Below are 25263 nucleotides of genomic sequence, written 5' to 3' on the forward strand. Positions count from 1 at the left end.
ATAGAGCAGGGTGGGAAGTTCCAGAAGAGAACAGCAAACTCAAAGGCCAAAAAGAATATCTATCTTAATGTGTTTGAGATATGTCAAGTAGATAGGACAAATGCCCTGACTGGAATGAACTAAGTAACATATTCTGAAATCTAGAGGTAAGAATATGAGAATCATTTAAGAATCTCAAATCTCTTACAATTGTCACCCCAATAAATTTTAATTTAAAAAAAAAGAAAAAAGAAAGTAGGTTGAATTATAGAAAAACAACCAAAAAAAGAATCTCAAATCTCTCCAACACTGACCACCAGGAATCCATTAATGATAATTAGATCAAGATCTTAATTTTATGCTCCCCCGTACCCTCCCCACTGTCACAGCTATCCATCTCCCATATGGTAAATACTGTATTTCGAACTGCTTCATCTTGCCTCTAAAAACTACCACACCTACGAGCCCTATTTCATCATGTCTCTGATAGAAGTATCCCTAACAGATCCTATTACTTCATATAATACAACCACAGGTTAAAAGCAAAGGCCCTGGAGATAGACTAACTTGGGTTCAAATTCAGGTTCTATCTGTTGTACGTGAATGATCTTGAATAAGTTGCAAAACCTTTCTAAGACTCAGTTTCCTCATCTGTAAAAAGTTATGAGGATTAAAAATGATAAAATGTGCTACCCAGTGAGTATTCAATAAAAGTTAGCCACTGCTAGAAGTAGTTGAGCATTTATATTGTTCAAGAATCAGAGCTGGGCCAGAGGTGTTATGGAAACTACAACTTGCTAGAGCAAATTGTTTGAGAGATAAAATTGTCAAACTCCCTTAGGTCAGGAGCTTTGTCTTTTTCTGGTTCATTAGTCTATTTATTCCCAGACTCTAGAACAATATTTAACACACAGTAGGCATCAATTTCAATATTTGTTGAATGAGACTCCATTAAGTCAAAGTAACCTAAGAGAACCTTACTTTACTCCAATATAAAGAAAGTTTTCATTCCCCATCAAGATTTTTAACAATATCCTAAGGCATTGTTAAAGATGTTTATTATTTTTAATTGCCTCGCCAAAACCTAGAACAGTGTTTATAATAGTAAGGTACTCAAATTTATTGCAATTAAAACTCTGCTGCTAAAACTAAGCTGTCAGCTGTAGAAGGCTATACCACTGTTCGTAATTCAAAGCTGATGATCAAAACTTTAAAAGTAATAAAGCATAAGGTATATTAATTGTTATGGAATACCTTTGCCTGCCATTGCCTGAATGAACAGACTTTAAAAACTTATATTAATTTTTTCTCATCAATTTACCAACTAGGTTTAATTTTTACTGACAAAATTAATTGATTTCACCCTTCTTTATATCATTAAATTTTATAAAAACATTAAAGTTTGTCCAGTCACTTAAGAAAAGTCCAAATCTTTTAGACTTCTTAAAATTTTCAAAAGATTGGTAGCTTCATTTATTGGCTCTTTAGGTCAAAGAAGGACTTTTCAGGGTGATTAAAATGGAGATAGGAGGGGTTCACCTCTCTAAAAATGAGTTTTCAATTACTATAATTATGTATAAAATAAGACAGGCAGCATTTCTGGGCCAAGATTTGATGCCTTGGTTCCCACGAGAATTAAATTAGAGCCATGCATAAATTTGGGGCAAGTTCTGCAAAATTCACTTCATCCTCTATTGATGCTAAATAAAAAACTCAGTTAAGATTCGCAACGCGAATGTTTTCTACCACACATCAGCCACTCTGGCAACACCACTTTCATCATCTTCTATCCCAGAAACAAAACGGGATGCATTTAAATCCTGCCTGACAATTACCAGGATTGCAGGGTAGCTCTCTCAGCAGCCAAAGAGCAAGAGCTAAAAAGTAAGAATCTCGTTAAAGTACCAAGGCCTGCTCAACCTGAACTGCTGGTCATTGTATTCGTCCCTCAAACCTTCAGAGCTGGAAAGATTCCTAAACTCTACTGACAGCTTTGGAGAGGGAAAGCAAGCGTAAGCGCGGAGCGGTATGATCGGAATTGTCAAAATCGCAGCAAGTCGGAGGGAACACAGGTGCGCAGGCAGGGCCCGGTACCGCTGTCCTTGTCACGCTCTGAGGCGACCAGGCCCTGCACAACCACCACGGCCTTCACAGGCTCTTATTCACTCATTCATTCATTTAACAATTACGCGATGGACACTGTAGCAGGGCCGCTTCACAGGGTCCCCGCCCCAGTCCCGGAACACCCTCAGCCGCCAGGCGCGGCCCTGCGCCTCCCGCATCCCTAGGACGCTGCCGGCCGCACCTCGCTGCGGCGCGCTCGGGTCATCCGGATCCAAGCCCCGGCCTCGGCCGCACACGAGTGCCCACGCCCCCCGCCCTTCCAGTTGCCGGTCCCCCGGCCTCCGCCCCGCTTTGCCGCCTCAGACCCGCCGGGTTCGTGGGGAGAGGGAGGCGCGCGTCCGTGGAGCCCCCCGCCCGGGATTCAGGGACCCTCGGCGCGCGTGACGCCGGGATCCAGGGGCCTGCGCGGGTGGGTAGGGGCCACTGCCCACTCACCTCCGCCGGGTCAGAACCAAGGGGCCTGCTCTAAGCCGTTTGAAACCGCTTGGGCCGCCGCGCACCCCGCAGTGTCCTCGTTGTTTATTGGTCCTCGACGGACCGCCCATCGCCCTGTTATTGGTTCATTTGAAGGGACAGTGGGCACGCGCCGCCCGCAGCCTTAAAGGAGCCGCGCGCAATCTTGTTTCCTTGGGGACCTGCGCTGCCTGTCTGGTGGGGAAGAAGTTCGCTGCAGCGAAAGCTGCCGACCACCCGGCAAAGAAGCGCTAAAGGTGTGTGGAGAATTAGTTGCGCATCCCCAGCTGTCAGCATGCTTGCTTTTTTAAATTATAGATATTTAAGCGGCTGTCAACACCTGGCAATTTTTCAAAAAGTCATTTCATTCAGCAGATATTTGTGCAGCTAAGTGCGTGAGGGAAACAAGACAAGCAGCTGGGGTATAATGGAAGGAGCAGTGAATGAAGCAGGATGCTGGGGTTTGGTCTTGGACCTGCTCTGTGTAAACCATTTTCTCAGTAAATCATCTGGAGCTTGATTTCCTCATCTGGAATTTAGTTTCCTCATCTGTAAAACAGGATAATGATGTTTTCCTTAAAAGCTTAATGAGGCTTTAATATAACTAATTGAATGTCTAGGAGAGGCCTAACACATTCTGCAAACGCTTAATACTCCTATTATTTATAGAATGAGAGGCTTGGTTAATATGATCTCTAAAATTCTTGTTCAGCTCTACATTCAGTGTTTCTAGGAATAAGATCAGGTCCTCACTTCCAAGGAATTTGCAAAGTACACTGGTCAGAGGAACAAAACAGAGTAGTCACTAAAATTCAGAGCAGTTAAGACTATATAACAGAAAAGCTGTAGATACTTAGTAATGGGAGAAATTTGATGAGGAGGGATCTGTGAAGGGGATGGAACAGGTTAAAAAATAGAAAGGGAATGGATAAAAGTAATAAAACAATTATTTTTTTAATCTATCAATTTAGCAAAATGAAGAAGTTTAACAACCGTTGGTTGGCCAAGATTTTGAGAAACACTCAAACTCACTGGTAGAGTATTGTGAGGCTCCAGAGCCAGTCTCCCCAGAATGTGCCACCCTAGCGTGCAGATTATTTCGAGCTGAAAACAATTAAAGCCCAAAAAATCTGGGGAGAGTTTTTTTACCTCCCCCCCTCAGACACCCACCCCACCTGCCGAAGAGATTCGGATGGAAAAACATGCTTCAGGAAGGGAACCTTAGCATGTTCACCTTAGCACATATGAATGAAGTATGGCAGACGGGGAGGATCCAAGAAAAATGTGTTCCACTAGATTCCCCTTTGTCCCATTGTTTCTGGGTGGCCCTGCCAGAATTTATTTACCAAATGTTTGCTCTTTCTCCCCACCTGTGAATTGCCTACCTCCACCTCCTCAGTCCAAAATGACATCTATACCTCATTTTGCCTCACTGTCTTTGGAATTACCATGCTTATGTGACTTCCCTGTGAGCATGTATTAAAATCTGATTTCCTCCTGTTAATCTGCTGTATGCCAACTGAATTATTCCACCAGCCAGAAGAACTAAAGGGCTAAGGGGAAAGTCTCCCCAGACGGAGAGTATACTTGGTGCAAACTTTTAGGAAGATGAGTTAGCAGTTATTAAAATGTAAAATGTACATAACCTTTGGCCCACTAATGCCACTGTTTAGGAATTTGTCCTACAGCTCTATGCAAGTATATATATATAAAAAAAAAAAGTCCAAAGATATTCATTGCTTAAGCTAGGGGGGGAAAAAGAAAGCCTTGGAAATTACACATCCATTCATAGGGAACTCGTTTTATAAATTATTGTATATTCAACTGTTAAAAAGAATGTGGTTAACCTGTGCTGGTGTAGGAAAATGCACAAATTTTGTTTAATTTAAAAAAGGAGGCAGGCCTGGTGGCTCAGGTTGTTGGAGCGCCGTGCTCCTAATGCTGAGGTCGCTGGTTCGATTCCCACATGGGTCAGTGAGCTGCGCCCTCTACAGCTAAGATTGTGAACAACAGCTCTTCCTGGAGATGGGCTGCCGTGCCAGGGGCTGCTGTGTGCTGCCAGGAGCGGCTGGTGGCCAGTGTCAGGTCGGCAGCCATCATGAGTGGCCAGTAGCCAGGGAGCGCTGCTGTGAGCTGCTGTGAGTGGCCGACCAATGACTGGTGAGCAACCAAATGCAGTGCAAGACTCGTAACACCACCATGGGCCAGGGAGTTGTGTCCTACACAACTAGACTGAGAAACTACGGCTCTAACTGGAGTTGGGGAGGTCGGGGGAGGTGAAAGAAGGGGGGAAAAAAGGTAAGTTGCAGAAAAGCACATATAGAATGATTTTATTATATATGTACAGTGGTACCTCGGTTTTCGAATAAAATCCATTCTGGAAGACCGTCCTAGTTCGGAAACATTGGAAAACTGAGAAACAGTTTCCCCATAGAAAGTAATGCAAAATGGATTAATCCGTTCCAGACCTTTAAAATCAACCCCTAAAACTGCAAATTTAGCATGAATTTTACTATCTAATGATACCATAGATCCATAAAATTTACGGCGTTCATAAATCAAAATGTTCGCCAACAGAGACTTTCGAAAACTGAGGTACGACTGTATGTGTATTTGTGTGCATGCCTGAAAATGGTTAAAACATTCCTGGAATTTCAATACACTATTTAATAGGGGGACTTGGTATGGAGGGAAATGAATTTTTTACCATTGTTTGTTTGTTTGTTTGTTTATTTATTTTTAGTAGAAGGAGCAGGGAGAACGTCTAGTAGCAGGAAAAGTAGGAACTGGGGCAAAGAAAGAGACAAGAAAGTGCATTGCATATAGGGAATTGAACATGTGGCTTTGATTTTAGAACAGGGTTCATTTTGGGAAGTAGTAGGATAGAAGATTAAAAGAGAAAGTTAGGAACAATTCTTATAGGGTCTTGAATACTAGGGTAAGGAATCTGTACTTTATTTCAGTAGGAAATGGGGAGCTATTGACAGTTTCTGAGCAAGGGAGTGACAAAATCAAAATTGCACATTAGGAAAAGTAATTAGCTTGATTGTATAAAATGGATTAGATTCGGAGCCCAGTTAGGAGCCTGGTATGAAGTGATAGCCCTGGAAATGATGAGAACAGATTCAAGAAAGAGTGATGGATTTGGCAACCAACCAGATTAAGTGCAAAAGTGAGGGTGGGGCCCATTTAGGGAAATTAGTCAAAGAGTATTCCAAGATTTGAGCCTAGGGACTGGTAGATGGTGATTGCCCAAATGGAAGTAGAAAGTCAGGAGAAGCCAGTCTCAAAGGGAGGGCAAGTTTAATTTTAGACCTGTTTACTTTTAGGTACCAATGAGACATTCAAATGGAATCATTTAAGTAGGCCTAGGAAATAACAGAATGAGAGCTGGGAACAGAGAATAGGACTCAAGTGATATAGATTTGTGTCATCTCTGTAGAGTGAAAAAATAAAATTGTGGTAGTAGATGACGACAGATTCATAGGTAGGGGAAGGAGAGAAGAGCCAATCAGAGCAAAAAGGTCACAGTAACCTGTGAGAAGTGGGCTATGAATGTATAGAAATAGTCTTCTTCAGTCATTGATCATTGGCATGTTTATTTTATTTAAATATTATCAGAAATAAACGGAAGATTACATTTAAGGAGAGGGTGATGGTAACCTGAAATTTGCTCAGTAAAGCTCGTATGGAGTGTGGGTTCCAGAGAGTTTTAGAACAAGATGTCAAAATCCCTTTTTTGTTTCAGATGGTTTAGGTGCAGCCCTCCTAGAAGGTAGACAATAGATGTCCGATTCCATTAATTTATTCACTCATTCATTCAGCAAATATTTATTGAGCACCTAGTATGTGCAGGGATTGTCCTTGGTACTTGGAATAATCAATGAACAAAATAGATAACACAAAAAAATCCCTCCTCTCCTAGAGCTCACATTACAGTGAGGACACATAGACAATCAACATATAAATATATACTATGTTATTAGACAATATGTGCAATAGGAAAAGAAAGAAGAATACAGGGTAAAAGGGATTGGGCAGTGGGGTTGGAAAGACTATAATTTTATAAAGGGTAGTCAGAGTAGGTTTCATTGAGATTACATCTGAGCGAAGACTTGAAGGCAAAGCTGTTAGCCCTGAGTATATCTAGAGGAAGAAAGTGCCAATCGGAGGAAATATCTATGTAATGATTCTAAGTGAGGAGTGTACTTGGCAGATTTGAGAAACAGGAAGGCCAGCATAGCTCGATCAGAGTATGTACTTGGCAGTAGGACGGTAGTTAGCAGATGAGGTCTGATACTAGAGAACAGAGGGAGAGAGGCAGATCCAGTAGGGCCTTGTAAAACCTAATACAGTACCTTGCCCATAGTAGGTGTTCAATAAATGTTTGGCTCGTCATCTTTTGCAGTCCAGGATTATCATCAAATAGCATTTATCTATGTACTTATTAGAGTGATGCGTGCCTACTTTATTCCAGGGGCCTCTCAATAGTTCTCAATAAGGAAAGTATCAATGGGGCAGTGAAACCCTTGTGGGCATCAGAGATCAAAGTGAACACGATGTTACTGCAACCGGAAGCAGGAAACAAATGCCAAGCATTGTGGCTGCTGAATAACTGTGCTGGGTATTTCTGGAAAGCCTGCTAGGGTTGGGATAGTGCTCATTCCATCATAATCACAAGCTGCATTCTACTTGAAACGTCCTTACGATGGAACATGGATCCACATTTCCAGCCTAAAAAGAGCAGCTTTGATGATTAACTTCAAGTTTCAGTCCAAGAACCCCCTGCATTATTCTCTGGAGATACCGGTGGTGACATTAACACAGGTCTCAAGTGGCTATGGGTTTTGTGCCTTGACTGGCCTCCAACATTGCAAAGCCTATGCAGGCTTGCACCTGGTTGCAATTTAATAGGTGCTGTTTGAATGAATTCCTTTTCTCAGCCCATTTTCCCATAGCCCCCCAAAGGCGGGCTTTCCAAGAATTTTGACCACACAAGCATCAGCCCCACCAAAGAGGAAGGAGGCAGAAGGAAGAGATAGGGACCTCCTTAGCAGGCTGTCAACAGCAATTTAGGGGCTGGAGGTGGAAAAACCACTGAGAAGGGCAAGATAAGTGAGTTCTTGGCTCTTTGTGTCTTGTAAAATAAAATAAGCAGATTGTGTAACTTGGGGCTAACTTCAGCCTTGGGTTTAAATTCAGGCTCTTAATTAGGCTGCCTGGATCTGTTTTAACATCATGTCAAGGAGTCCAAAGTTGTGAGTTGGAGCCTTGACTAGAAATGAACCTGTTCCCTATGCTGAGCTCTGCTTAGCCTCTGCCAGCTGGTTAACTAGGGAGAAGACTCTGGAGAGAAAATAAATGCGTGAGTTAGGGAATGTTTCAAAACAGAGGCTGCCTGAAACATCCCCACACACACATCTATTAAGTGGATCAGTTGAGTCATCTTCACATATTAAGAAAAGACAAACTTATAGACTGTTTCTTCGTCAAATAAAGGGCGTAAGCATATTTCTTAAATCATCATGTCCATAAGCCGAAACAACTAAAGCTGACTAGATGCCCTCGAATGTCAGTGTATCACACTTAGAAACATGTGCGCCCTCAGCTTTTTCTAAGTTCCTGTGTAGCACTGACTGTTTTCTGCAGACCTAGGTTTGGTGAAAACTTCACTTCATGCCATGGAGACCTCTGTCTGGGGCCACAGAGGTCTTTTCATCTTAGCTTCCAGTTTGTTCGTACAATATAGAAAGGCAGTGACCGTATTGTGAATGTAATTAGTTTGCACAAATATGTCCAGTTTATTAGACTCATCATCTCCCTACTTATCAGTCTCAGGTTTTATATCCGGAGAACCAGACAAGGAATTCTCAACCTTTGTTTTATCCCCAAGATTTCTCGAAAGGAACATAATACAAGTTTCAGGCTAGAAATGACCATAGCAATCATCTGGTTCAAGCTCTTCAATTTACTGATCAGGAAAGGAAACTAAGAGCCAGTGCATTTTTATCACCTGAAAATGGGGTGCTAGTCCTTGACACTGTTTTTAAATTCTCATCGGCCACCAGCCAAGTTCTTGTCAAGACCTGGTCCATCAGGCCAACCCTGTTCTCTCCCATCTCCTGCTGACGTGACCGGAGGCCAGCCCTGCTCTCCTCTCCCATCTCCTGCTGACGTGACCGGACAGTCAAAGGTTAGCAGGACTTTTAAGACTACACAGCGTGGAATGCCGGGTTAAACTGTCTGATATGGTCACAGGTAGCAAAATGCATTCACCAAACTTTTTTCTCCCAGAAACATCTCCAGTTTTCAAAGCAAATGGTATGTGTTCAATGCATGCATTCTGTTCTTCCCATTTGAAAAGTTCTTCCTGAGTTTCCAGTTCTAGTGGTCACTGTTCATGTCCTGGCCCATAACCCTGAGGCTTTGGGACAGGGCACTTCCTACAGGTATACAGACTTGTGCTTTAGGCTGGGTTTCACTGCTTCAAACATGCTCCTTTTCTCTTTGTGAGTTTTGTTTTGTTTTCAAAAAAGAATAGTGGAGAGTGTGTGTGTGTGTGTGTGGTGGGGTGGTGGTTGTCCTTGAGTTATTCCACTTGTTTTTGTAATAGCACACCTACCCCTCACCAAACTTGGAAGAATTATTATACACTATAATTTACACTCACATCTCTTGTCATTTAAATAAAAGAGGCTTCAGTATGTCTTGCTTTTTCTTTCTTTTTTTTGGGGGGTGGGGCTAGGCGGAGGGCACTGTTGCCAGACTCTAAGCTCTTCGGTCAGGCCTGGGCAGTGCTTGGCCCCTGTAGGAGACGAATGAATGGGAGGATTATTAGACAAATGGCTTGTGGTTTAAAAAATCAACTATTGAGCCCTGACACCAAATTCTGTGTCTGGCATTAAGACTTGCACGATACCCAATCTTCACTGAAAGGTATGTCCAGAGAAACTGAGAAGGGATCCCCAACTCCTTGTTCTAGCCTTGAGGTGTAGTGGGTGAGCTAAGAGAGGCCAGCTTTTTTAAAATAAAAGCATATTAGTGTTCGTTTGATCCATTCTCAGAGTAACTGTGAAACTTGACTACGTTCAAACAGAGCCAGTGGCAGATCTGGGACTAGAATTAGCTCTCCTTGTCCGCATTCCAGTACTTTCTGTATATATGACAGTCTTGCCAGGGACCATCACTTCAAGGCAAAATCAAGTTCTGTGACACTGACGTCCTCATAGCTCTAGAACAGAAATAGAAGATACAGGGCATACGTGCCATGACACTTCCTTCTGGTGCCCGATCATGAACTTTTCCCTAAAGATCATGAACTTTTCCCACTGAGTCTGGATAGGATTTCAGGCAGCCACTACAGCCAATTAGAGTTGGTACTCAAGATAAAACCTGCCATTCTTTCACCAAAGGAAATAAGGACTTCAGAAGCCAGTGAACTCTGGTCTTGACCTGTGTTCTCAAGATGAGCTGAACCTCCAGCCACGAACCTCATACCCTTTATTGCTCTTCACCGTCCCCACCCCCCAAAAGGCTCAGAGGTGATGTCCACAGCAGGTTTCCCATAGCCTGGGTCTACCAGACAGAGCAGGTGCAGTTATTCGTCATGACGCCAAGCCAGGCAAGGTGATTAAGAAAAGCTAAATTTATATTAAATTATCATGAAGTCCTAAAATACTGAACGTAGTGGTTAAATAACTCCAGTAAGGCCAATCTCTCCAGTGAGTAACGTTAAAACCATTACACATGAGCGCGGGAGAATCACTTCCATTAGTTTGGGACAGAGAGATTTTGCTTTTTACACAGTAAATCAGTGCTCAAATAGATATTTCTTCAAATGTCCTTTCTACATTCTGAACAGCCCAAGTGCCATAAGATCCTTCCCCCTTTTCAGTCAAGAAAATGCCACTTTCCTTTTTTTCTCCTGTCCCTAACGGTGAATCTGAGAACCCAAAGTGCTCCATATCATAATTTCCTCCTGGAAGTGGCACCTCACCCTTCCAACTCTGTGCACTGGAAAAGCCTTCTTGGTCTGGCCTGGCTGTCCTGTGCAGGCCTAGACCTGGGGCCAGCTGCTGAGAGCAGGGCTAAGGGCTTGGAATCTGTCTCTAGCAGTCTTAGAACTGACCAGAAAAGGTTTGCTCTTCCTTTTTCATTCACATTTGACACTGACTTCTCAATACTAATAACCACAGGAGATATTTCAAATCAGGAAACTTCCCCTAGAGGACCTCCCCTCCTTTCTCAGCCCGTTGTCCCTAATTCCTGGGGGGAAGAGGTCTGCATCTGCCCTGGGTGAGAGGGTTTCATCAGTGGTTCTACCTTTTTAGTCCTTGCCCCCCCATTTTGCATCTTTATTTAGCCCTCCTCACCATAGGTGCCACAAGGCTAGGTCAGAAAAAGCAAATTAGGCAAAGAGGGAAGAAGAGGGAGGAAAGAAGGGAGAGGGGGAGAGAGAGAGAGAGAGAGAGAAGCTAGGTGGAAGTTTTAGGACAGAAAAGTCTCAAATCCCCTGGTACTAGCGTGAGACATGTGCCCTTTGTGTAAATAAGCATGAACCAAGAGAGGGCACCTCAGCATGGAAAATAAGTCACTCAGCTGGGAAGAGAGTTGGAATGGGAACTTCACCACCCATAGCCATACTTAGATCCCTGAGCATCTGAGAGAGAACACAGGAAGTTCAACCTCATGGACACTTCCCTTTAGGCCCTGCGGGCCCCAAGTCTCTAACCCAATCACTCTTCCTGACCATTTATGAAAACTTCTGGCCCTTCTTTGAAAGGTTGTTTCAGGATCTCGATCCTCGGATCCCAGAGAATGAGGAAGGAGAGCGGAGCAGAACACTCAAGTTCAGGTGACATGCTATGTCTGGTCCAGGCAGTGCTTCTCAGACGCTGCAAACTCAGCCCTCAGAGCCCCACATTCCCTCCAGCCACTAGCTCACAACCTGGTTACTCAGAGTCAAAGACTTAGGAAGGTACTGGCCCGTGGTGGCACCAGGAGGGAATTCATATTAGCCAGCTGCCACGCTGGGGCCCTGTGTCATCATCTGAAGGTAGAAAATGCTCCAGACGTTCTACCAGGAGGAGTAGCTCGAGCCACACCCAGATCTCACCAATGGAAACAGAGCAACTCTTAAAGTGAAAATAATATCCACTGCCAGCAATGGATAGGACACCTAGGCCCCACCACCCCTGAAAGCTTTTTCCTGTTACCAATGCACTTGAGGCTAGAGGTTTCCCAGAAGCCCATACCAGCTGGGCTCACGCCTCCTCCTCTCAGCCCCTATCCTTCATCTCTCTCTTTACCCATAACCCCCTGCCCCCGCCCCTGGTGGGCCATTTCTCTCAGAGAAGTGGTCAGGCCAGCTCTGATGGGGGAGAGTGCCGTCTTGGATCATCAGCTCTTATGTGGCAGGCACCGAGGGCACCACGGGAAGGGGAGGTGGAGCTCAGGTCGGAGTGCAAGAGGCGAGGTTCATGGTAAGATGCAGGTCTAAATTCTCAGACGTGCCGTCATTTCTTGTGCATAGGTAGTTATGGACTCAGCTGGAAACAGCTCCCGTGAGGGCTCGGGAGCAGTAATGGGGTGGGCTGAGGACACAGGAAGGGGTCTGTTGTAGAAGACGGCCATAAGGAGAAGGCACAGGCAGGGAGGGAGGGGAACATGGGCACTTAGACCTGGCTCTCTGAGGACAGCTTGCGTTCGTGTTTCCAGCCCGTGTCTGGCAGAGAGCCCCGTCGTTCAGGAGTGGCTGCAGTATGGACGCTGCTACACTCAGACTGCTCTTCCTGCAACAGCTGCTCCGTCTCCGTGTCATCCAGGGAGCCAGAGCTGGCCTGGATGGACACTGTGTCTGTCTTCATGCATACGTGATCCCGAAGAAGGCCCCCCCGTGAGCTACGCAGTTGCTTGAGGTCATCCCACTCGGCCTCGTCCCCAGACAGGAGGCAGATTCCCTCTACAATCTTGATCTTCTCCTTGGTGTAGTTATGGTCAGGTCCACCCTAGGGTGGAGAGTGGAGACAGGGTCAGTTGGTTGAGATTCACTCTCTGGAAAGGATCTCATGGGGAACTGAAAAAGGAAGTGGGTGTGGTAAGAGTGGGCACGAAGAGCACAAAGATCCCACAAACAAATGGGGAGACTTGGGCAGAGCAAACAGATGAGGCTGAGCCTAAAACAAGAGGAGCGGCTATGATCATGATTACCATTATCACACAGGGAAGAGGGAGAACCATGGTCTCCAGTCCTGCGTCAGCCACTCCCTGGCTACGTCACCTTGGGCAAATGACTTACTAGCTCTATAACTCAGTCTCCAAATGTACAGAGTGGGGAGAATAACAGTATATGGATACTGATCTCATAACCAACTGCGGTGAGGGTTAAATAAGGCGATACACATGGAATACAGTGAGTAGGTGCTCGACACGTAAGATGTACTAAATCGTGTTAGCTATTATCACACTGTCGTGGTTTGTTAATGGGACGGCATGCTGATATACATGATGACAAGGAATTGACGAAAGCAATTAAAAGTACATTTTATTCAGGATTTTAAGCGACTTTTGTGCTATTTTATTCTTAATTTTCTTCATTGTAATTTTGTTAAGGGGAAAAGTTTTCGAAGGTAAGACAGGAGGGGTCTGCAAAATCCTCTCATTTGGGTTCTAAGTGTCAATCCACTGAGGTCCTGTAACCTATAAGCTTTTGTGGGAGGTTATTCTGGTTCTGCTCCCATGAGCCGTGCAGCCATTCCCCCGCAACCCGGGATGGTTCCAAGGACAGCCGTAAGTTCTACTCAGGCTTCTCCCTGTACGGGTTCCTCAAGGAGTAGCCGTACTCCTGGTTTCTGGGGGATACCAATTAACATGCTGCCACTGCCAGGAGAAAATGGGCCATGGCTTGGGTTCGGCCCCTGGCATAGTATTCCTGCCAAGAGCCCTGCAACTGCTGCTCTATTTTAGTCACAATTCAATTCCACAGATACTTATTGAGCCCCTACATTAAGCAGGATACAGAGATGATTATACAATATAAAATGGTCCCTCCGAGAGACAAATCCCTGAATCAGGCAGAGAGACATCGCACACAAGCACACATGCACACACACAGAGGTGCTTAGTCACCCAGCACACCTTCCAAGCTGAAATTAGTGTAAGATAAAATGCAGGCCACTCAGAATCTTCATTACAGAGACACGCTGGGTCAATTAGGGAGAGATAATGGGACATGGCACTAGCAATTTGGGGCACACCACTCCCTCTACAAACACGCAGGTACCTGAAATCAAGAGGAAATCAGAAGAGAAAGGGTGAGAGACTATCAGAGGGGTGAAAAAGCTGCTGAGGAAAAAGCATACAATAGAAGAAAGCGGTCACACGATTTTAATTTCTAACCTCTGGCCCTTATTGAGGTTCTTCTCTGGGGCATCAGACACTCCAAGAACCTAACAATCTTTGAGTCTTTCTCTCAAAGACATTAACTGAGAAGGGGGCCACTGTCCCTAAAACTTCAAGCTGTCCCTGCAGGTTCTGTTTGGCTTGCAGTGGGAGCTTTTTAAATAGGGCAATCCATGCAGAAAGTATCTGATTATTATGTAAAGTGCATTCATTATTCATGGCAGCCCTATAGGTGTTGAGGGCAGGTTTTGACTGCTAGACAGGACAACAGGGTAGACTGATTAGGGTCTCACAAGGCATAACTTTTGATGAAAGGTTACAGGAGTTTAGAAAAAACAAGGATCATCTCAGACTAGATAAATCTGAAATCCCAGGCTATAGAGCACTAGTGGAAATGGGACTAGTTTTCATACCTAAACATCCAGCAAATAATGTTTCACTGAAGCGACAAAGGAGTTAAAAGAACAAAAGCACGTAAACCTTCAGAATTCTTGAGAAATCCCTTGAGACTCTGTGATCAGGGGGAGAATAGCAAAACACCAGCCATTCCCAGCCACAGATGCCAATAGCTCAGATCAGAGATTAGAAAAGGGAGAGTCTTGGGTTTTGGGGACATTGTCTAAGAGTTTGGGGGTTGTTTCAGGGGAGCACAGCCTCACTGCAAGGGAATTACAACTCCAGGAGGGAAAGAAGCTGTGAACCTGGGATAATATCTCCCGGCAGGGAGATGCACACTCACTTAAACCTTCTGGGATCTGCTTTCTAAACTTGCTCTCACTAGGATCTCTCAAGTTTGTCCCTCAGAGTTTCTAGACCTAGAAACCCAACAGATCTCTGATTCTAGATCCTAGAAACCCAAATCACATTCAGTTCTTCTGTTCACTGTAACCTCCAAAGTGGTAGATGGGACTCTCCCAACATCCCTTACTGACTTATTGAAGCAATGGAGAATAATTCCTCCCCCCTCCAAAAAAACCCATGAAAACCCGCTCCAATATAAATTTTAAGTTTTACCTCTTTCTTGTAGCACAGTTGATTGTACATGGCTGGTTTCGGGATTGCTTCAATTTTCACTTCCTGGGTGGAAGTTCGGTAGGAGGGGTTGCTGTAGGTCAGATTCCCCATTCCAGGATCAGTTAACTTGGATTTTTTATGTCTTTAGGAAGAAAGGTGATGAGGAATTAGTTCAGATCTTTATAGGGATGATATCTGGGAAAGGTATAACCTGAGTATCACAGGTGTCTCTAAGGCGGCCCAGTGATCCCCGCCTCCTGGGACTCACACCTTCTGAATTCCTGCTGCCTTGAGTGTAGGCTGAATCTGGTGACTCATTTCTGAGGAACAGATTATGCAAAATTGATGGATACTAGATTAGGTAACAAAGAAATTTGTGGCTTGCTTCTGAGTTTGCCCTCCCTTCCTCACTCTCTCTTGCTCTGGAGGGGAAGCAAGCTGCCATGTTGTAAGTTGTCCTATGGAAAGGCCCACAAAGGCAAGAAGCTGAGGAAGAAGTCTCCAGCCAACAGCCATCAAGGCACTGAGGCCCTCAGTCTAACAGCCTGTGAGGAACTGAATCCTGCCAACAACTACACGAGTGCCCTTGGAAGGGAATCCTTCCCCAGTCAAGCCTTGAGATAAGACCACAACCCCGGCTGGTACCTGGATTGCAACCCTGTGAGAGACCTTGAGGCAGAGGCAGCCAGCTAAGCTGCATCCGGATTTCGGACCCACAGAAATTGTGAGATAATAAATGGTTGTCATTTTAAGTTGCTAAGTTTCGGGGTAATTTGTTACACAGCAATAGATAACTAATACACCAAGCTTTAGACACGGTCTTGGAAACAAGACAGATTTGTGTTTCAATCCCACCTCTGTTATTTATTAGCTGGGATCCTGGTGGACATAATCTAAACTTTTTGAGCCTCATATCCTCATCTGTAAAGTGAGGAATATAATACTACAAGGTTGTTGTGGCATTGATACGTATTGATTAAATGGCAACTGTTGTTATTGTTGTTGTTGTTGTTGTTGCTATTGTCAGCAGGAGCTGCAGCAGAAGCAGCAAAATCCTGACATTTTTGCTGCAAGCTGTGTTTAAGACTTTTTTGGGGGAAATATACATAGATAGATAGACAGATAGACAGATAGAGAGAGCCAAAAAAATGTATACATATTTTAAGAAAGGAAAAAACCGTTATTAAAATTATGCTAATGGCAACCACTTTGAGCACCTCTTGTAATTGCAGAAGTCAAACGTGACTTGCATTCATTTTTTGTTATAGGTATATATTATTACAATTTTAATACAGTGTTTTCCTTTCTTAAAATGTGTATACATGTTTTTGGCACCCTCTGTGTGTGTGCGCGCATGTACACACACACACACACACACACACACAGAGAGAGAGAGAGAGAGAGCATAAAAAGATTATAAATTGATAGCGACACCCTCCACCTTCCCAGGATGATCCCTACTGAGCAACAATATATCAACCAATATTGTAGTAAAGATTGTGTTTGTGTGAAGAGAAAATCATTTCCAACTTCAGCGGTTTTGAAGTATCGTGGAGTTGCGGAAAAAGCAGATGCTAGAGTCAGTCCCAGCTTTGCCTCTCCCTGTGTGACCTTGGGTGACACTGTGCCCTCAGCATCCTAGTTGATAAAGAAAATCCCAAGGCTTGCTGTGGTCATGAAATGAGGGCTTGGGCTATAACTGGAGAAGAAGAGAAAGAATTCAGATTTCCTCCATTCCCCATTTCTACTGCTCTGACCCAGGACCCAACCTTGAAATGGGGCTGGTCAGAGGTCGAATTAGCGAGCTGTGCAGCTTCAGGAGATCCCAGATGTGTTAATGAGGACCAATGGCCATGTGGTCCCTGCAGAGGTTACCTGTACAGCATCAAAGCTGCAATCACCAGCAGAATCAGCAGAATACTGAGGAGTCCACCGATGACATAGCTGACATGAAGTCCTTCCCCTAGGAGGAACAGAGAGACACTAGGCGGGGACCACCGACAGTCTTCTGGCTGGTGCAGGGGGTGGGAACATAAAGCGCTCCTTTTGTAGGTGTTGGATCCCACACCACCTGAGGATGGTTCACTCAGTCAGCATCTCTAATCCCAATTCCACCAATCACTAGCTATGTGACTTAAGGCAAGATGCTGAACTTCTAAGCCTATGTTTTTTCATCAGTTAAATGTAAATAATAAATTGCTCCTAGGGCTGGAGGAGGTTAAATGTGAGTATGTATATATGAGTACATATTCATATATATATACACACTCGCATGTGCATGCACGCACATCTATACGTCGCTTAAATGCCTGGCATATGAAAACCACTCCATAAACGGTGGTGATTATGATTATTCTTTCTGTGGGTTTAGTCTAAAAAAAGGGTTCATCAACGCCAAAGAGTCCCCCTTCCATGAAGGTTCTGGAAGATATCAGTGGAGATTTATATTCCTTAGGTCTTCTTTTTCAAAACCGTTGGGCACTCAGAGCTTACCTGGAGCAGCAGGTATGGCCTCATTGGAATGTGCACAGAGACCCAGCTGAGCATCCTTTTCAGAGCATCTGTGGGGCACAGAAAACTGAATGTGAAGCCGACTGGTACTTGATAAAGGTCTTACCTTTCCTTACCTTAAAGGAAAGGGGGAAAGTCCTGTGATGGACAGAGTGAAAGGCCTGTGAGCGGGGCTTTCAGATACGAGAGACTGTACCAGACTGGAGATATCAGAAGCATGGAGAGACCAAGACAAGGAAATACAGAGAAATCAATGTGAGTTACTGTCTTCAAGATGCTACACCAGGTTAAAATGTACTTAAATATACCGGGGGTACCAAAGAAATGTATACAAGTGGACACTTTGGTCAACGTTGCTCAAGCAGCAGTTTGCTGTAATCAGAAGTGCCTGGACGCTGATGGTAACCACTTTGAGCACCTCTTGTAATTGCAGAAGTCAAACGTGACTTGTATTCATCTTTTGTTATTGGTATATATTGAGCATTACAATTTTAATAGTTTTTTCTTTTCTTAAAATTTGTAAAAAAAATTTTGGCACCCTCTGTATGTACCCTTGTAAAAGAATTCCTTTAAAAAGGAAAAGTAGTTCTGGGAATGAGCTGGAAGTCTGCCGGAAGAATTATAAGGACACCTATAGAAGTCTTTTTTAAATTACCAGAATGAGTTGAAAGAAGCTACCAGCCAAGCCAAACTCTGTTAAAAATTATCACAAGGTCTACATAGACCTTTAAAAAAATTGTTTTTCTTTCCTTTATTCTTCCACAGGGGAATACGCAAGACATCCAGAGGGAAGGAGAACTCAGATAACTAACTTGAAATGCTAAGAAAGTAACTTCCCTGTGGCACATTATGAGCAGGCAATTAAAGGCATATCCTAAAAGCCTAGAGAAAAGGTACTTGCAAGAGCATTTGAAACAAAGATGCACTGAATCTTCAAAGAGAACTCTGACAGTAAGAAAATATCTGAGTAGGATTCAAAAGTTTTTTAAGTAAACCCAAAGAAAATCAGAGATTGTAACGATAAATAGTACTTAAAATTTAGTGAGAAAGGTACATGTTTGTATCTGGGTGTTTGCTTTTCTATATAAACTCTTCTAAAAAGAGAAAATGGGATATATAGAATGAATTTCATCATGTGCAAATCTTATAATTTTAGGGACATGAGTCTAGAGTTCTTATTTGGGATTATTATGTTTCTGCTTTCAGAACTGAAATCAAGTGTTAATTATCTTTTAAGCTACAGTTGATATTAAAAAATAAAAGATCAATATATTACAATAAAATACTGTTCTGATAGAAAAATGTTAGAAAGATAGACATTAAAAAAGTAAGAGTAGAAAATGAAATCACTATCTCAAAAAGGTGTCTGCACCCCCATGTTCAATGTAGCATTAGTTACAATGGCCAAGACATGGAAACAACCTAAGTGTCCATCGACAGGTGAACGGATAAAGAAAATGTGTGTGTACACACACACGCGCATGCACACACACACACACGCGCACACACACACACACACACACACACACACAGGAATATTATTCAGCCATAAAAAAGAAGGAAATCCTGCCATTTGCGACAACATGGATGGACCTTGAGGGCATTAAGCTAAGTAAAATAAGTCAGAGGAAGACAAATACTGTATGATATCACCTGCATTTGGAATCTAAAAAAAAAATCAAACTTATAGATACAGAGAACAAATTGATGGTTGCCAGAGATGGGGATGAGAGGTGGACAAAAAGGGGGAAGAGGCTCAAAAGTTACAAACTTCCAGTTACAAAATAAATAAGTCCTGGGGATGTAATACACAGCACGGTGACTAGTTAATAATACTCTATTGGATATTTGAAAGTTGCTAAGAGAGTAGATCTCAAATGTTCTCATCATAAGATAAAAAATTTGTAGTTGTGTGGTGCTGGGTGCTAACTAAACTTATTGTGGCAATCATTTTGCAATATACACATATATCAAATTTTTTAAATATTAAGAGTAATTATATATGGGTATATGGGTACTTATTTCTTCTTTATTTCTATCTGCATTTCCAGGTTATTTTTTGAAAGTGTAAATAAAAAACATAAGACTTTCTCTAAATGGGAAAAAATAATAAAAAGAATAAATTAAAAATTAAAAAATTTCTCAAAGTTGAATGTAACATCGTACTTCATCAATTTTAAGATATGCATTTTTTCTCTATTTTAACTTCGCTGAAATAGGAATGTGTCTTATAATCAATGGCATCTCATAATTGCTGTTGGTCATTTTTTCAGTTTAACCTCCCAAACCAGGATGCGTCTTACATTGACAGTACCTTCAATTTAATGAAATTCAATTTTTTTTTAACTTTTATTTATTTAAATGTGTTTTTCTGGGACCCATCGGCTCCAAGTCAAGTAGTTGTTTCAGTCTAGTTGTAGAGGGCGCAGCTCACAGTGGCCCATGTGGGGATCCAACTGGCAACCTTGTTAAGAGCACTGTACTCTAACCAACTGAGCTAACTGGCCGCCCTAAAATTCAATATTTTATACTTGACTTGAGACCTGTGCATGGTTATGCTTGCTTGCCTAATAATGGTGTGTGTGTGTGTGTGTGTACACTCGGGTGTTTGAATGTCTCAGATTGTTTTAAGCTAAGGCCATAACATCCCCAGACATGTTCCAAGTCATAAATCCGCAGTTCAGAAACCACTATGACTTGGCGGTTTCTAAGTAAATTGTAGGATAAGACCATATACTAAACCTGTGATGTGAGAGCAGATGTCACAGAAAAAAAGGAAACTCCCCGAGTGGTTTCTCTATAAAGCTGCTCTTAAAGCTTCTTGCCCTCAAATCATTTGCAGCAATCTATGTCCACATATCATCTCCTGTCCCGAACAGCAGCGACTGGTGGCTGATGACGTGACCTATCTCCTCTTCCATCAGCCAAGCTGGGACCGAGCTGGGACTACAGTCTTCTGCTGGCAGGGATGCTCATTCGAATCAAAGGGCCCTCAGTCCTATACTGAATCCACTTACCTTCCTTCCACTTCCTCCAGAGATGTGCGGGTCTGAGTGGTAGAAGAACGCAAGGTGGTAGGTAGTGTGTTGGTTAGCACTGGGTTCCTTTCACTCATGCTGGTAGCCCTGGGAGCTGGGGGCAGCAGGCCAGGTACTGGAGAGAAAAAGAAGACTGGAGTGGGCCACCGGAGCCCCACATCTCTACATATGGTCCCAGAGTAGCACCTGAAGAACTTGACAAAGCAATCTTTTAGCTGCCGTGATCCTAGGCACCCTCATTAGAGGCCCTTCTGTAAATAAATGGATTTATGGTTTGTAATCTTAATAGCTCTGGATAGGCTAGCTGGCCCACAAGGCCAGGAAGAGAGAGTAATACACAAGCCACAGCAGAAAGCAGGGAATCAGGAGACCTCAATTCCATTCTAGTAAGTGTCAGAGGCCAGACAAACTCAGGTCTGTGCCATTTCGAAGCTCAAACTCATTCCTCCCAGTCACTCCACTGTAAGACCCTCTGAGGGGGATCCCACCCAGAAGGACAAAGCTCAGGCAGCTGATCCCCTGCCCTTCCCAGGGCTCTGCTGTTCAGTCCAGCTCACCAAGGGAGCAGGGCCGGCCGTCGGGCTCATCAGGACAGGCACATACAAAGTCCAAGGCTCTGGCAAAGCAGAGGTGGGTGCAGCCACCGTTGTTCACACCACAGGCGTTGGTCCCTGGGGGCAAAGCAGAAGAATGTCTGGCCTGGGACAGAGTCAAGTCTCCCAATCTGACACTTGTCAAAAAGGAGGCAATCCAGGGCTACCACACTCTCAGGGGCAGTAGGGCAGGAGGGACAGAACCACGGGGGCCGAAAAGGTCTGAGAGCCTCAGATGTGAACCCAAAGGCTCTCCTGTGGCTCTAACTATCTTGGTCAGGAACAGTCCTTGGGCTGACCACCCACCCCCTTGATGGTAAGGAAGCAGACTCAGGACCCGGGAGCCCACCTGTCTGCCGCTGAGGGGAAACCACAATGATATCCATGAGTCCTTCCACGTTGGCCAACACTGTCTCCTTGTTCCGGCCTGAGTACTTGTCAACACGCTGGATTGACTTGGTCTGCCAGTCTGTCCAGTAGATCCACCTGTCCTGCTACTCAATAGGGAAATCCCAAAACAGAGCAAATGTTATTCAACAGTCTGACCCTGGTACAGCTTCCATGCCTCAGCATGTGCGCTCCCTCCGCTGAAATGCCCTCATCTCTTATCCACCAGGTCAGCTTCTGTGCAGCCTGGACAGGTATGACACTGTCCAGGAAATCTCCCCCAGTCTGGACAGCAGTTACCATTCTCTCCTCCGTGCTGCTCTGTGCTTTGTCCTCGCTTCTACGAGTGAGTGTTGACCCTCTGTGGTCATGTGTGTACATGTCTGTCTGTCCTGCCTGGTTAGATTCTTCAAGGACAAGAATGCATGGCATTCATCTCTCAATTTCTAGCCCCTAACAGTCCGTGGTCAGTGGCTCAGGGAATAAATGGGTCCCTGCTCTTCTGGGCCCTTCAATCAGAGCCCTGGCACACGCTCTGGTTACTTCTGTGGGCGGCTGCCTCCTCATGCAGGGATCCCAAGAATCTCAACCAGGGGTGAGGAGGGGCAATGAAGTGGGTTTCCCTCCTGCCCCTGGGGTATATGTCAGAACCCCCCCAGGGGAAACTTGTAGATTGAAAAACCATATTCAATATTGTCGTGTAGTTTTACAGCTGGAGTATGGGGGGGAAAAAAAGGCTCCTATTAAGTAAAGCCAGACAAAATCTTATTGGCTGCTAGGATATAATGCAGAATATACATAAGTGTTTGTCAAAAGGGACAAAGATTTTTAAATGACTAAGAATCCCTGTTTTGGCCCCAGGTTGATAGAGCTCCTTTTTCCCTTCCCTGAATTATTTTACAGGGTTAGAACTCTCAAAGAATGACAGCCAGTAATAACTAAAATGATTAGAAATAACACGCATTGAGTGCCAGATACTGTGCTAATGCTTGGCATATATTTCAGGTTACTATTAAACTCATTGATTAAACTATTTCTAGGGAAGTGAGGCTTAGAGGACTTCAGTATCTTGTTCAAAGTTGCACAGTTACTTAATGACACAGGGAGAATGTGAGCCCACAGAGTGGGCACATTGGAGGTACTCAGTAAACACGTACTGACTGGCTAGCTGCTTCAAAACTCTGGCTCTTAGCCACTCCACCATACTGCCACGAAGTGAGCTGCCTGCGCTTCGATGCTGGGACCACAGCATTAGGATCAACTGGGGAACTTGTTCAAATGCATATTCCTGGGCTCAACCCTCAGGAAGCAGATTCTCTATGTCCAGGAACATGTATTTTAACACTCTCCATAGCTGATTGTGTGCACGACTGCTGGAGAGCCCCTTCTCTAAATGCTAGGACATGGGAGTGGAGGGGCAGGACTAGCAGGGCACACGGTGGCAAGGTTTCCGTGTACCGGAACCACCCCTAACATGAGCTTCCACAGCACACCTGTTCAGCTGCACCTGGGGCCGAGGCTGCCAACTGAGAACCCCGAGGACACGACCACGTGCAGGAGTTTTAGTTACTGCTGCTGAGCTAGTACCTGAGTGAGGGCAAAGGGGTGGGACACGTGGCTGACCAACACCTGCCGGAGCTTCCCACTGAGGTCAGCACTCTCAATCCGGTCCAGATGTGCATCCACCCAGTAGATCCTGTGAAGGAAAGGAGATAAGGATGGCTGCTCAAAACGCGCCGGGGAGCCCAGCCCTTCCCCCTAAGGAGCCATCTGTCCCTTCCTGAGCTGAACTGGCAAGGGCTGTGAGCGGTCAAGAAGCACCCTTGACGGGAGGTCACTGCAAGTCCCAAAGCTAAAGAGAGGAAGTGGGTGACTCCTAAGTGGGGAGGCCAGGGCTGTTCTGAGGGACAGAATGTCTAATGACCTCAGAGGAGCCACCAGCCAGTCTCATCTTCAGCAACTTGATCACCCTTTGCTTCCTACCCAAGAATCTGAGCCCCAATTCTTAAGTACACTGTTTAAGAAGAGACTCAGTCTACGAGAATGTCACTGAGGTTAAAGGAAGAAGGCATTCCCCTTCTCCATCCCAACGCCCCAGGTGGTTTACTTTCCCTTCTTCTGAGGCTAGAAAGGGGAACTGACTGCTTTAGAGCCTCTTCCATCCTCTTCTCCTGTCCTCTAACATTTTTAACTAGACCTGAAGCTGTAAATTCCAATGTCTGAAGGGGTCAGGAGAGTAACAAATGTGACGAATCAGCCCTTAAACGAATGGGGGAAGTGGGACCTGTGGTCCGGCTAGAGGACATGCTCTGCTAAAGACAAATTAAAACCATGTAAAGTAGGCAAGTAAACCCCACCGGAGGGTTGATGGAAGGATTCAGCAACTTGTGCTGCAAGAATATGTTCCTGCAGCCTTCTCACTGCTTTCTCTTCCCCACCTACCACGCAGCTTTCTATCTTTTTGCTTTCACTACAGTGGTACCCGGTTTTCGAACGCCATAAATTTTTGGATCTATGGTATCATTAGATAGTAAAATTCATGCTAAATTTCCAGTTTTAAAAGTCTGGAACGGATTAATCCATTTTGCATTACTTTCTATGGGGAAATCGTGCCTTGGTTTTCAAATGTTTCAGAACTTGAACGGTCTTCTGGGACGGATTATGTTCGAAAATCAAGGTATCACTGTACTTCAAACTCAACCATCCTCTCCTCCGCCTATCTGATTTCCAGGAGGCTATTTGGGACAGGATTCCCACCTGCGGGTATCATAGTCCAGGGTAAGGCCATTGGGCCAACCCAGGTCGGTATTGATGAGGACCTTCCGCTCAGAGCCGTCCAGGTTCGCCCGCTCAATCTTGGCAATGTGGCCCCAGTCTGTCCAGAAGAGGTACCTGAGACACAACAGTGCCATCGTCACCAAGGCATGGGAAGATGGCACCCAGAGGTTGCGAGCATACAGGGCACACGCCGATACTGTTAACAGATAGGCATCCCCCCAAGTGCCTCTTCCCCAGGCCCATCTTCCCAGGGGCTCTTTTCTGTTGCCCATAAACTTACCCCTTCCTGGGGAAAACGGCGATGGCCCGAGGCTCATCCAGGCTATTGTTGACCAGCACTTTGCGGCAGGAGCCGTCTAGCCTCGATGCTTCAATGGTATTTCGACCTGTATCTGTCCAATACAGATTCCTGGCCACCCAGTCCACTGCCAGCCCGTCGGTGGTCTTCAGCCCATGCCCGATCACTGTCTCCATGTTGCTGCCATTCAGATCTGCTCGCCTTGGGGAAGAGCCCAGGGTTGGATGACTGACCAGATTGACCAGCAATAGACTGAAACCTCTTTAATCCACATTCCCATTAACTGGAGCCCCACTAGACTTGAAACTCCATAGGGGCAGAGACGAAGTATCTATAAGTATATTCCTCAGCATCTAGCACAGTAGGTACTCAAAATGTTTGCAGAATTCATAAATAAATTCTTAGGAGGACAGAGTGTTTCCTGCTATAAATAAGGGGCACTTGGGCCTATGTGCTGCTGGGAGATAGGTGAATAATTCCCCGTATATCTTAGGGAAGAGACCAAGATTGCTAGGGGGTCATTCTGAAAAAAGGCCAATTTGACAAAATGTACATGTACCTTTTTACAGAAGTCCTATGCCAGGGAATTCAACCTCAGGATGGGGGGCATGTCACAAACGCATGGGGGATTTCTCTAAACTACATATGCCCACCTGCCCCTAGCACGAGATTCTAATACACCTCCAGG

General features: G+C 44.6%; 2 protein-coding genes across 8 annotated transcripts in view; both read right to left on the reverse strand.

Annotated features, from left to right (window-relative positions):
• The window catches only part of CKAP5 (cytoskeleton associated protein 5), an 87298-nt gene extending 84660 nt beyond the window's left edge, over positions 1–2638 (reverse strand). For all 4 annotated transcript variants that reach the window (XM_019743673.3, XM_019743671.3, XM_019743669.3 and 1 more), the window contains exon 1: positions 2539–2638. The gene's annotated coding sequence lies outside the window, so the exon portion shown is untranslated. The remainder of the gene's footprint in view (positions 1–2538) is intronic.
• Positions 2639–10183: 7545 nt separating this feature from the next.
• LRP4 (LDL receptor related protein 4) overlaps positions 10184–25263 on the reverse strand; it is a 47083-nt gene continuing 32003 nt past the window's right edge. The window contains exons 29-39 of one of the 4 annotated variants that reach the window (XM_019743545.3): positions 24558–24776; positions 24257–24391; positions 23087–23195; positions 21462–21606; positions 21077–21190; positions 20499–20634; positions 17464–17531; positions 16846–16933; positions 14971–15112; positions 13838–13896; positions 12429–12563 (exon numbers count right to left, since the gene is read on the reverse strand). In XM_019743545.3, coding sequence (XP_019599104.3) covers positions 13855–13896; positions 14971–15112; positions 16846–16933; positions 17464–17531; positions 20499–20634; positions 21077–21190; positions 21462–21606; positions 23087–23195; positions 24257–24391; positions 24558–24776 — 1198 coding nt within the window. In that variant the 3' untranslated portion in view covers positions 12429–12563; positions 13838–13854. Of the gene's footprint in view, positions 12564–13695; positions 13897–14970; positions 15113–16845; positions 16934–17463; positions 17532–20498; positions 20635–21076; positions 21191–21461; positions 21607–23086; positions 23196–24256; positions 24392–24557; positions 24777–25263 lie in introns of those variants that run through there. The other 3 variants (XM_019743543.3, XM_019743542.3, XM_019743546.3) reach the window with 3 other exon arrangements.

Source organism: Rhinolophus sinicus, chromosome 14 (assembly GCF_057876585.1).
Source record: "Rhinolophus sinicus isolate RSI-liver-muscle chromosome 14, RSI-T2T, whole genome shotgun sequence".
Lineage (NCBI taxonomy): Eukaryota > Metazoa > Chordata > Mammalia > Chiroptera > Rhinolophidae > Rhinolophus > Rhinolophus sinicus.